This window comes from Gekko japonicus, unplaced genomic scaffold, assembly GCF_001447785.1.
Source record: "Gekko japonicus isolate JY-2015 unplaced genomic scaffold, Gekko_japonicus_V1.1 scaffold373, whole genome shotgun sequence".
Taxonomy (NCBI): domain Eukaryota; kingdom Metazoa; phylum Chordata; class Lepidosauria; order Squamata; family Gekkonidae; genus Gekko; species Gekko japonicus.
In genome coordinates this window covers 1,165,849-1,179,119 of record NW_015167542.1, presented here as the reverse complement: position 1 = coordinate 1,179,119, position 13,271 = coordinate 1,165,849, and the positions used below count along the sequence as shown (strand labels likewise).

The 13,271-nt window shown below is 42.9% G+C and overlaps 1 protein-coding gene across 1 annotated transcript in view; it reads left to right on the top strand.

The window, feature by feature from the left end:
• Positions 1 to 11,816: 11,816 nt before the first annotated feature.
• Positions 11,817 to 13,271, top strand: part of PPP2R2B (protein phosphatase 2 regulatory subunit B, beta) — a 154,855-nt gene continuing 153,400 nt past the window's right edge. Inside the window, exon 1 of the mRNA XM_015413609.1 lies at positions 11,817 to 11,895. Within this exon, the coding sequence (XP_015269095.1) occupies positions 11,817 to 11,895 (79 nt within the window). The remainder of the gene's footprint in view (positions 11,896 to 13,271) is intronic.

Sequence of the window (13,271 nt, the reverse complement as noted above, 5' to 3'; positions counted from 1 at the left end):
CCACCACCGTTTCGTTATGGAGGCGAACGATAGAGAAAGACTAACCCATGATGTAAGGACGGGGGTGGGGGGGGGGAAGACGACCGACCATTTGTTTACCTGAGCGTCTGCGGTGATGTCGGCTTTTAGCGGAGCTTCGCGGCTTCTCTTCCGCCATCATCAGGAGGCTTTTCCCCTCTGACCTCTCACCTGCCGCGGCGCTGTTTGTGAGAAGGCGGAGCTCGGGACGCCGGGAGAGTCAGCGCCGAGTCTGGCCGCAGTCGAAGCATTTCCTGAGGTAAACGGTGCTGAGAGGCGTGACAGGCAGCTTTCGTGACCTCGCGGCTTCCCCCCCTTCTCGGTTTTGAGTGTGAGCCTGTTTGGATTAGACCCAGCCATGCATAAACCACTCAAAGGCTTTTTTCTCTGTAAGTAACCTGGCTGAGGGCCTCATCCAAACTGGTTTGCACAGGTATGCAAGGTTTTCTATACATAATAAGTGATTTCAATTTCAAATACACAGTGAAATGTAATTTGTAGAAACCAACAATATTAAAAATTTAAACTATTCACTAAACCCAAGACATAAACAAATATCAACAGTGATGGCAACCATTTGATTTACTTCATTGTATCTGGCTCTGGGTACAAATGGAATGTAGAACTTCCTTTGTTTGAACAGGATTTGTGAAATATGCCTTTCACATTTTCAATTTTTTGGTTGTGATTTTATTAGTATTTTGAATATGTTGGAAGCTGATTAGATAATTGTTTTGGTAGGTGGAAAACATGGTATCAAAAAAACCTGGAGATAAATAATAAATATTTGCTTGAAATTGATAGGGTTGCTCATTTACAACAGGCTCCTTCAGGGGAATCTGTTAGTCTTTCAGTATTGCTTCAACAACAGTGATCTGGTACTCTTGTGGAAGCAACACTGAAAGACTAACAGACTCCCCTGAAGAATCCTGTTGGCAAAATTCACAGCAAATTTTTAGCTGAGTAATAAAATATATTTTTGTTTTACTTGCACCATCAGCCTTGGCCTTATTATTATTAGTGACTGGTGTGGCCCTTTTATTTTCTCCTTACTCATTTACAATAAAAATATCCATAATATCTTTGGGAGTGTGTCATGGGTGATAACTGTAAACATATAACCTTGATTTTTTTATTGATCTGAGTTTCCTGATAATTAAAAAGGGCAGAGTCAATGGCTGTATATCAGACTGACAGCATTAAAATAGACATTTAAATCCCTTGAAAATCTATAAGGTCTGGACATCTGTCGCCTTGCATGTGAAGATCAAGAATTGTCATTTTGCTGATCTTGTCTTGCACTGTAGCTGTAGCACTCTTAATCCTACAACACTAAATTATTTGGGAGTAGAACCCATTGAGCAAAGTAGGATGCTTCTGTGTCCCACTTTTTGTGTTAAGTGTGAACCATTAGGATTTAATATGTGGATGTATGTGGCCCCGTCCACTTCCCTCCCTCAGAGGCAAGATTTTCTCCGTTTTTCTTTCCCTTTACTGACTGAGCCGCCCTAGTAATGTGTTTGCTGAAGAACTCTGGCTGTCCCACCCTGTCACAGTATGCTATTTTGGCTGTTGGCTCACCACAGGAACCGGAGGGAAGGATCAGGAGCCTGCTTTAACTTAAACAACTTAAATGGCAGTTTGGTGTAGTGGTTAAGTGCACAGACTCTAACCTGGGAGAACCGGGTTTGATTCCCCACTCCTCCACTTGCACCTGCTGGATGACCTTGGGCAAGCCATAGTTCTGGCACAGCTGTTCTTGAAAAAGAGAAGTTTCTGTCAGAGCTCTCTCAGCCTCGCCTATCTCACAGGGTGTCTGTTGTGGGGAGGGGAAGGGAAAGGTGTTTGTAAGCCGCTCTGAGACTCCTTTGGGTAGTGAAGGGTGAGGTATAAATACAATCTCTTCTTCTCCACTCAAGGCACTTTAAATTCAAAAATTCAAAAATATTTAACACAAGGGGTGGACCCGCGATACTCGTGGGGGGTGGGGTGGGAGGCAGAGCTCCAAACGGAGCTCCAAAGTCAGAAGGCGGAGGAGGAAGCAGGAGGAGGAGGTAAGTCCCCCCCATCCTGCCGGTTCCTCCCCCGTATCCTCCACTCCCCCCCGCTCGATCTCCCCCCTCTGGCCTTCCCCCCCCTCTGAAGCTTGGTTATCCTAGTAACGTTTCCTCTCTAGTAAAAATCCACAGGACCTGAGAAATCTAAAGCCAGAGGAGCTCTAGAAACCAGGGCTAATAAAATATTACTTAAAAGAGAAATCCATAAAACCAGGAAAAAATATGAATATGAACAATCAAGAAGAAAAAAAACCTATATAAAAATCTTTATATTCCCATTCATAATACACAGGCTAATGGGAGTTTCTTAAGCTATTCACAATTAGTTACTTCTTTTTATTGAGAGGCTTTTGTTCCAGTGTTTTCCCAAACACTCTATTTATTTATTTATTTATATTTTCGATTTATATACCGCCCTTGACCCTGAAGGGTCTCAGAGCGGTTTACAGTACACTTTCTTTGAGTATTCTCTGACTCTTTTGGTTTCCAGAAGACTGGGACACTCTTTACCCAGCCCCCTTCTCTTGAAACACCAGTACTCATCTTGAGTTTTTAACTGACTCTTAAGGTCTCTAAAGGCAGTTTCTAACCACACCGAACCAGGGATCTCTGCACTCTTCTGAGCTAAGTCCCTGTTCGAATGGGTAGGGAAATTCTCCTCTCACTAGAACATGTATCTCCTTTCTTTGGCCCATATGGAAGTCTCTAACTACCCACTTGTCCTTGCCAGTTCTCCTGTCAGTGTTAAACTGCTTTCAGTCAGGACTGAATTCTGAAACTGTCAGTACTCAACTCTTCTCAGCAAGGACTGAAATCAGATTGGATCTCCTCAGCATCCAGGTCAGAAGTCTGGTATAAATTTATTTTTCAAAAGCCTAGTTGTTCAACCTTTGGCAAGCTGGTTTTATATTATCCTCGTAAGCATTCACAGAATGCAAATCCAACATTCTTTCAAACTGTTATCTGGGGTGAAGTGTCATTTCACAACATCTTGTGTTTTCTCTCCTTTGATTCTAGGCTTCTTTGTATCATTTAGCCTGTTATCATTTTTACTAAACCGTTTATTTTCTTTTAAAGAATAGATGTATAAAATGTTATCATTGAATTATCTAATAATGTTTGGTTTGATAACTGAGCCAGCTGTTTTAACACATGTAAGCTACTTTAAAATAGTGCTTTCATTAGCAGTTTTTCTGTATGGAATTTTTTTGGGAGGGTCCTTGTATAGTAATTTATCTATTGTAGTTTTTTTTAAGTTTTGATAACAAAATGGATCTCACAGTTAGACCTTGGTTGGCATGGGGAAAGGATCAGATTCTGTAGTTATATTCCTGTACAATACTGGGCCCTGACCTGGATGGTCTAGGCTAGCCTCATCTTGTTAGAAGCTAAACAGGGTCAACCCTGGTTAGTATTTAGATGGGAGACCATCAAGGAAGTCCAGAATCATTATGCTGAGGCAGGCAGTGGGAAACCATATCTGGAGATCTCTTGCCTTGAAAACCCCAAGGGGTCACCATAAGTTGACTGTGACTTAATAGCACCTTTCACCACTATCACGATACTGAAAGGAGAAGGAAAACTGTTGATACTCTGCTATTTGAATAATTTTTTTTTAAAAAAGTGGTAACAGAACTGTGGTTACCAGAACTGCCTCAGCAAATGCCAGATTTTGAGGGTGCAAACCGGAGAGGGTGGAGATTGGGGAAGTTGTGATATCACTTCTGAGTGATGTTCTAGGAATTTCCTGTAAGCTCTATGATAAAGAGCATAGAGACATGGGGAAATTTCTGGAGTGTCAGAATGAAGGCCATTTTCCAGTGATTTTTTGGATCCCCACCTCACCCATTACTTGTGGGCAGGGGACTAGGGACAAAGGTGTGTGTGGGGTTACTCACTGTGGATAGGCAGATGAAGAGGCAACCAAAAGGCTTGGGGTTGTGTATAGGGAGGACTTAAAAACCATCATTGCTAACACCAAAGGGAGATCAAAATGTTCTTAGTACTCCCATTATCTCTGTCATGCTTGTTTGCAATGTGTTCACAGCCTCAGTCTGCTGGACTTACTGTTTTTGTATTAGCACATAAATCTGCTAATACTGCTTGAATATTTCTAGGTAAAGAGGCATGGCCTTCATGATCTAAATGAGGCGAGGCTGGGGTGAATAGGGTAAATAGGTGCTACATGAGGGGAATCCCACCACCGCTAACATTCTGTCCCCCAAATTGTTGACAGGGCTGCAAACATGCTTACAAAATACTCACTCATTGCATCTTAGCCTTTTGTGTAGTTGAAAGGAAAAGCATGAGACATTTTCACCACCATCCATTCTCCAATGCAGCCCAAATAGGATCTCACCCACACTGCTGTCTAAGGACATTCTGTGAATGAATCTTCTTTGGTACTTATTGGCCCATTAAAAAAATCTTCATACTGAGTTCTACTTTTTGTTTTCCATTCTTTCCTGATAAAAATGTATTTCTGCTGAGGGAATCAAATCCAATCTCCAATATATTTAGCATGAAAGCTATAAAGAACATTAATGCACTTCAGAAAGGACAGAATTGCTGGCTGGTATCATCTGCTACTTGGAAAAGGAAAAGATCACCATGGAAACTGTTCTCGTTGAATTCTGTGCACTCCAGGCTTCGAAGGTGTAGAAAAGCAAGTAGAAGGAGGGGTCAGGAGAGGATGAAAATTTCTTTCTTCGGTTGCCACAAAAGTGCTGCAGGAATCTTGCGAAGAAGAGTCATGAATTATAGATCATGCAAATATAAATGTATATGAATTCAAATTAATATTGAACTGTGTTGGTTTTTAAATGGAGGTGGGTTTGAAGTAGCAGGCGTCAAGCGGGATCAAACTAGAATGCCTGAGAGTGTCCCAGGTTAACCTGCAATGGCTCAGTAGTGGCTGTATGCATTTTGATTTGATTTGTTTCATACACAGTAAAGCTGATTCCAGTGAAAGTTTTATGGTGGTGTAAATTACACTGGATTTGATCCTTTGGTTAATCTTTTGTACCAAATTTAGAAGCAGATAGTTAAAACTTTGCAGATCAGCTGTGTACAACCCTGATGACACAGAAGTCTACCATGCGCTGAAACACAAGGGTTATTCTGTTTCCGTCTCATAAGCCCTTTTCCTGTGTATTACTTATGTGTTCAGAGAGGTGTTCTTTTACTGTGTGTGGTCTTTACAGAGTCAGTTAAACATCTCTCTTGTGTGAATGGGCATCAGCTTCCTAAAGCTTCTCATCCCCAGAAGCATTCAGGAGAGATGCGTTTTGGGAGGATGTGGGTGCCTGCCTGGGGACTGTGACTGTTTTCATCAAGGTCAAAGCTGCTACCACCTGCTCTGCTTCTCTCCTCCCTGTACATTACTTTGTTGATGTTAACTTGGGTTTAGATATTTTCTGTTGTTGTTGAGTCCACAACTGATTGGAGAAAAGTGGGTTAAAAGTACCCTAAATAAACAAATAAACTGTATCTAGGATCATATGAAAAGAGCCACACATAGGAGAGAAACTGCTCCTTTGCCACCACTTGCTTGTGCCCTACCAGGAAGTGTTGACCTAGGTTTTAACATCTTGGTAGGTAGAATAAGCACTCCTACATTCTGCTTTAGGAATCAACAAGCAGGGAATCTGTGAAGACTTGCCAAGGTCACTTCATTTCCCCCTGTATCATCGTCCCCACACTATTTCCTCTTTCCCTTCTCCAGGCAATCTCCATAAGGAGGAAAAGGTATGCCCCTTCTGTCAAAACCAGACTTTGATGAGTGCCCCCCTCCACCGGAAGTCCCGCCTCCCTGAGGGCCATGCTTCAAGGGGCTGGCAAAATGGCGGCCACTGGCAGCCCTGGGGGTGTGGCAACCACGTGTCGGCTTTCCCCCAAGGGTGTAGCGCTTGGCCGGGGGTTGGGGGAGAGAGAAGGGACTGGGAAATGGAGGCCTGGGCTTTTTGTGATTGTGTTTTGTGACTGGGGAATGCTTTGAAGGGGGGGTTGGGACATGTGTGAAAACGGTGCTTGTGCTAACATTGTATGAGGCCATTGTCTTAGATTTGTGCCCCTGCTTAGTGCAGACCGTGCCAGGAGATCCTGGGAGCCCCCACCCCAGAGAGATGTCCCCCTCCTCACAGAGAGCCAAAGGGAAAAAAGTTCTACTCTTTACAGCCATGCCCAACCTCCCTCTGTAAGCCCCAGAGCCAAACATTAGTGCAGTTTTAGTGCAGACTGGCCCCTCCTCTCCAGGACCCCCTGTGGAGCCCCAGCCCAACTGAGACAGAGCCAGGGGACCTCCACCACCACCTCCCCTCCTGAAAGCTCCAGAACCAGGCAGCTGGGGACTGACAAGCAAAGGGGGGAAAAACTGTGCTTTTAAAAAGCATTGTCTGCAAGGAAGGGACAGAGACCAAACTTTAACAGAGTCTTATAGGCATGCCCCTATATGCTGTGAATAGAGTCAAGTTGCCAGAAAGCAACTCCCCTCCCTTAGCAGAAAAAAGAATTCCAGTCTCTGGTTCCACAGACAGAGGATCCCCCCCTGCCCCACAGAGGAAACATCTTTAGGAAATTTTATAGACAAGCCTTATATGTGAGTGTTTAAAAGTTAGCTCCAAGCAAGCAAGCAGTCTCTGCCTCCATTTCCCAATCCCTTCTCTCTCCTCCAACCCCCAGCCAGGTGCTACACCCTTGGGGGAAAGCTGACACGTGGTTGCCACACCCCCAGGGCTGCCAGTGGCCGCCATCTTGCCAGCCCCTTGAAGCATGGCCCTCAGGGAGGCGGGACTTCCGATGGAGGGGGGCACTCATCAAAGTCTGATTTTGACAGAAGGGGCATACCTATTCCTCCTTCCATATCCTCTCCCTTTCCCTGCTTCCTTCTCTTCTTCCTACTCACCAACAAACCTTTCTTTTATCTGCCCCCCACTCTTCAGCTTTATTTATTATTTATGTACATTTATATCGAGAACAGCTTAGATAATTCTCTGCTTCTCCATTTTATCTTCACGGCAACCCTATGAGGTAAATTAGGCTGAGAAAGAGTGACTGGGCCAAGGTCATCGAGCAAGCTTGTATGGCAAGAGTGGAGATTCAAAGCTGGGTTTCCCAGATTCTAATCTGACACTTTAACCGCTATACCACCCTGGCGCTCAGCTTTCCATCCTGTCTTTCTCCTGGCAGCTTCTTCCTGGGAAAAATTGGGCCAGGTTGTAAAAGTTGTGCAGTCATAAGTCGCTCAGATGAGTTGTGTGGTAGCCACTGTCAGGCCCAGTCAAACTGCACAAGTTTTGTGGAAACTGCTGCTGGGCCTAGGCAAGTTGTATAGCATCAGGTCATAGCCATCACTGCACCTAGGTAAGTGTGGAAATTTCATGGTAGGAAGTTGCCTTGTGATTGCTGCTGGTCCTTGTCCTGATAAGTCGTCCCTTCAGGGCAGAAGGGAGGGGAGCAGGGGTAGACTGGGAGGTCAAAATAGCTCTGCCCCTTCCCCCTAGTTTCTTGTTCAGCAGAACCATTGGACAGTTTTTATTGAGAGGAGTCAGAGTACAAGAGTATCCAAGTGTACTGGCACCCATGAATACTGCTACCCAATTCTGACACATAACATTTGCCTATACTGTGCAATATGTATCTCAGAGAATATAGTGTTGAAGAGTGAGGAAGGAAGAGGAGGAGCAAGGGCCTGCCTTTTCTTTTCTTTTCTTTTTTTGCATGGGGATGGTATCCAGCATGGCTTAAAAGCATTTTGATAGCTGTTGATCTGAGTGGACTTCGACCCTACATCAACCCAAAGGTTAGGAATTCTAAGAGGGATCGCTTGGTAAGGAGGAAGCCAAGTGGAAATTCAAGCAGTGATTCAAGCAGTAATCCAAATGAACACACGGAGCAGAACTGGGTTTGAAAAGCAAGGAATAGTTACAAGAATGGGCACAGTAATAAGACCAATGAAAAAAGAAAAAAGAACTGTGACAATTTAGCGCTTGGTGCTATATTCATAAATCATAATATACAATAACAGAAAATAAGTACTATATATAGTGAATGTAGACGGTGGTCTCCGGAATGGTGTGCCGTTTCGACAATGATCTTCTTCTGAACAAGGATGTGTACATAAACTGTCTTTCAACAATTCGTTTCTCTTGGTGACATATTGAAAATATACTGTTGATTCACTTCATCATAAAGCTATGCTTACAGCTATGTTCTTCAATGGGCTATAATTGCTGAATGCCTTGAAAAGCAAGACCAAGAGTGCTCAGCTGAAGCTGAGAGTGAGTTGGGAGGCTGATAAGCAGCTCTTGTTAAAGGCACCATTTAATTTAGAGAAACAAAAATTTGAGGTACCCAGACGGGGGTGGGGGAGGGGAAGGAAGTCAGAAATAAGCTGAGGGATTAGTTGGGAGGGGAAAGGTTTGAGGTAGGGAGAAGGTATGTCTGGTAGGGGCTTTAAAGTGGAAGGCTTTGGGGAAGGCTGAAGTTTGGGAAGGTCAGGATCCACTGGTGGTGGATGGAGTGGAGTTGGCATATAGAGAGCAGATAAGAGCTTGGGAATGTGCTCACAGACCTCACCTCACTATTTGAAAGGCAGGTGGAAAGGATGGCCAAAAGCACCTTTTATGAGATGCAGCTGGTAGCCATCTCTCTTTTTTCCTAGGCAGCAGATCTAGTGATGCCAGTCCATGCTTTTATAACCTTGCAGTTGGGCTACCAGAACACACTCTATGCTGCACTGCCATTGAAGGCAACTCAGAAATTGCAACTGGTTCAGAATGGAGCAGTTGTTGTTAGAGGCTAGCCATTTTAAAGCAGTTGCAATGGATGACTATTTCTAAGATCAATTCAAGGCACTGGCCATGACCTTTAAAGCCCTTCATGACCGTCTCTTCCTTTTTGTCTCTATGATCCAGCTACTGCCTTCAGCTTGCCTCTTTCTGGGTGTTCCCTCACTAAAGGTGCCCTACCTGACACATTGGTGAGGCCTGTGGTTTTGCGGTGGTTGCTCCCACTTTATGGAACATCCTCCCTGAGGAGGTGGAGAGGAGCCGTGCTTATAAGGATGGCAGGAAGTGCTGTGCCTCCATGGCAGAGCATCTGTTTTGCTTGCAGTAGTGCCCGGTTCAGTCCCTAGCAACTCAAGTTAAAAGGATCAGGTAGTAGATAATGTGATAGGCCTGAGGTCTGAGCCCTGTAGTGCTGCTGCCAGTCATGGTAGATGGTACTGGCTCTGGGAGACCAATGGCTTGACTTAGTATAAGGCATTTTTCATGTGGTTATATGGAACCTTTAAGAGTGCTGTAAGGGGAGGGTGCATGGCGGATGCTTAAGAAAAGGGCTCCCGACCTCTTTTCCCTTACAACGACTCAAAAACACCTTTTCAGAGCTTGATGCTGAGGAGAAGTATGCGAAAGTTGACGGGAAGTAAAGCCAACAAACTTACAGGTGGAAACCAAACGGTAAAAGGCAAAGATCTAGCCGCATTTATGTCAACATGGCTGGCAAAAGTCTTAGAGCTTGAAGACGGAGTTACTCCAGCAATTGCAAGAGCTCAAAGACTGGGGCCCCTTGCTTCTGCTCGTAAAAACAGACCATGAGATGTGTTAGTACAGTTTATATATCAGAGAACGCGGGACAAAACATTAAAAGAGGACAGAGCAAGAGGTTCGTTCGCATTTAAAGACCAAAAAATAATTGTTCTACTGAACTTATCACCCGAAGTGCTAGAAAAAAGGAAAAAGCTGACACTGGTAACAACTAAGCTGAATGAGGCCAGAGTGAGATTTAGATAGACACCAACATCAGACATCCAAGTTTATAAAAATGGCTTACAATATTATGCCTCTGACAACATCATGGGAAAGGCTCTTTTGATTGCACTGGGACTGAAACTATCAAGCCACGAAGAAGTGAAACTTTTTGAGATCTGAACTATAAGTTACATGAAAGAACAATCCAAGATATTGAAAGTTTCTCTATTCTTTTTACCAACAATTCGGCGTCTCTTATGTTCTTATGTTATGTAATACTCTTTACTGGTTTTTTTTTATATCCAGGAATTACCTGTAAACTTTGTTGGATTATTCCAGGTAGAATTGACGGTTGTTATACATACACTTTTTAAAAGATCAATTATTTAAAATGCTATAATCATTAACTTGAGTTCTTTATGATATAAAAATTTGATGAGGAAAAATGTTAAAGAAATATAATTATGGCTAAGTTTTATTTTCAACATAGTCAAAGTTTACAATTTTTACAGATGGAATATCACATGAAAATATAGAGTATCTTTATTTTAAAGAGTCTTAAGCTAACTAAAATATGTTTATGCTTTATATGAAAATCTATGAGTAACCTATGTAAAACTGAAATTGTGTAGTTTATTGATCCTAGGTTTAAATTTTAATGGAAGATTACTTATCTCGAGCTGTGAAGGGGTTTTCCTATTTAGATGTAAAATATAGGTGGAAAGAGGGCAGTTACAATAATCATATTTATTCGCCTTGATATTAAATCCCCTCCTGTTTAATTAGAGATGCTAGTTAGGGTGTACTTTTTGTCACCCTAAAAGTTTGGGCACAGGGTAGCCCAGCTTTCTAGATCTTAATCCTATTTTTTAGGGTAACAGTGTTGTGCTATAGTGAGTAAACTATAGAGACAAAGGTAGATTTTTGTAGTATTTTTGTACAGAACCAACAGAGTGGTTTACTCTATTATAAAATATTTATTTTAATTTTATTAAAGAGTTTAAAGGGTGTTAATTGTTAATCTAGTTAAAAGGTATTAGCTACATCTAGATATTAGTATATTGGTGCAAAAATATTTCTTTTAGACGTAAAAGCATCTAAAAGACATTATATTATTTTATTAATTATTAGATTATAGCCCTAAGAGAACTGCATTTAATAATACGTTAAATTTGAAGACTGGTTACAACTGTGATAATTGGCACTACAAATATTTTAATTTAAAATAACGTAATTTATACTTCTATCTTGATTATAGACTCCAATTAAAATGACCCAACATTTCAAAATAGCTACTTGGAATGCAAGAGGCCTCAACAACAAAATTAAACTTAAGAGAGCATCCCTTCTCCCTTCTCTCCCCATGTGTGGAGGTTGAAGACAACCTAGGCTGCGGTCACACGGAACATTAGCCACGCTAGAGAGATGGAAGACAAGCGGATTTTCCGGGCGCAATCTCACTGGCACATCTGGGAAGCGAAGCGCTCCCGTGGCTCAACTGAGGCTTCCCGCCAAAGACGCACGGCAAAAAACTAGTACCTCGGAGGTACTAGTTTCCGGAAACCGTGGGGCAAGGGCGGGCGTCTGATCGCGTTTCCGATGGCATCCGGCGCCCACCCATGTCCCCTTGCAAAAAAGGTGCTTTCCCCCCCCAAGTCTCCGTGGATGCGCACAAGCACCCAACGGAGCATGCACATTTTTGCTGTACACACAAAAAAAATGGTTTGCCGCACCGCACCGCTTCTTTGTTGCGGGCAGGATTGTCCTGTGATCAGCACCTCTCCCTACCCACGGGACCTCCAAGGGACCTCCACGGGAGGTCTGATCGCTTAACCGCGGGTTAGTTTGCCCCCCCCCCGCATTTTCCTGCCCGTGTGACCGGAGCCCTAGTTTAGAATCCCAAAATTGCTGAAGAATCCAAATATGGATATCACACAAAGAGTATTTCAACCAAAGAATCCTAGACCAGGAAGTTTTCAGTCTTAGCTTCATGTGCAAAAGGACAAAAGAGGATGTGTGTGTGACCAAGACTTTCAGGCACAGAACTAGAAAACGCAAAAAAGCAATTGGTGCAGTGGGAATAATTTTTTTAATTAGACTTGATGACCCCTACTTGTTTCACTCATGCTTCATCAAGGGGATCTGGATAATAACTTAGCTAAGCTTAGCTACTTTGGGAACTTTCTGATAATGTTGCTATTGATCGCCCTGATGAAGCATAGGCAAAATGTATAGGGGTCATCAAGTCTAATAAAATGTTTTCCCACTGCATCAGTTGTTTTTTTGCTTTGTTCTGTTTACTGTTGTGGCCCTCTCGTCTGGTTATTCATGCCACAAACAAATTGTCTTTTGTATGAGATGTTTCACTACTGGCTATGAGTCTTTCCCTCTTCATAACACTGATTAATACTGGTCTGTTTTATTGATATTATATTGTAGTAACTTCTAACTCTGTGAGCTGCTCTGACTATATGAAACTATCTAAATCAGTAGTTTAACACAACACTTCAGATGATGTCATTGTCTACCCTTTATTTGCCTGCTTCTTGCTCTGACAGCCAATCATATGGACCAGAGGTGAGGCAAAACACATCATGATGACATGTATTAAGTTAAACTAGATGTCACCAGGAAAATGGGACACACTTTCCCTCGTGTGACATCTGGCTGCTCCTGTAACAGCCCTCAGATAATAGTGCCTCCTAGGCTGGAGCAACTCTAGGGGTGGGCAGTTTGGAAGGGCAGCAGAGGCCTTAAGCCATCTATTGCTGTCTTGTTGCAGCCCCAAACTTCTTTCCCCTCGTCTTGCTGGGTTTGTGTTACATCACTATCAACCCATGCCAAGGAGTCACAGTTCTTTTTTAAGTACAAGGTTTTGTGCCTTTGAATTGTGCCTCGTTAAATGTGCATGTAATTTATTTTGTCTCTTCTTCAGTGCAGTATAATTCCGTATGGGAGGTGGGTCTCTTCAGTGGTTTGCAGACAGCGCACTAAGATTATGTAAATTGGAAGTTACCTTGTAAAGCAATGTCATCTTTTACTGGTGCTATGAGAACACCCATCTGATCACAATGAGCCCATGGAGAAAATGGATATTGAACAAATAGAACAAATAAACTATGATCATGAAGCTGGGGGTTTAAGATACCCCATTCATTGACTATTGTTAATAGAACCTGTGAGCTAGCCAGAGATATAGATTCTTCTGAGGAATGATCACAGATTATCTGAAATGTGGAGGTGACTGGACCAGCCAGACTCTACTCTCAGGTTTGAAGAGGGTGCTCAGGAAGAGATAAATTGTATATGCTCAAGGTAGTGTTTATTAGAGATTATTTAGGTGTTACAGGCAATCTGGTGGCTACAAAATTACAAAACACAGCAGAAGCAAAGAAAGGCCTTACAGCATTCCTTCTGCTCCCTGGAGACTCCTGTCAGAGGCAAA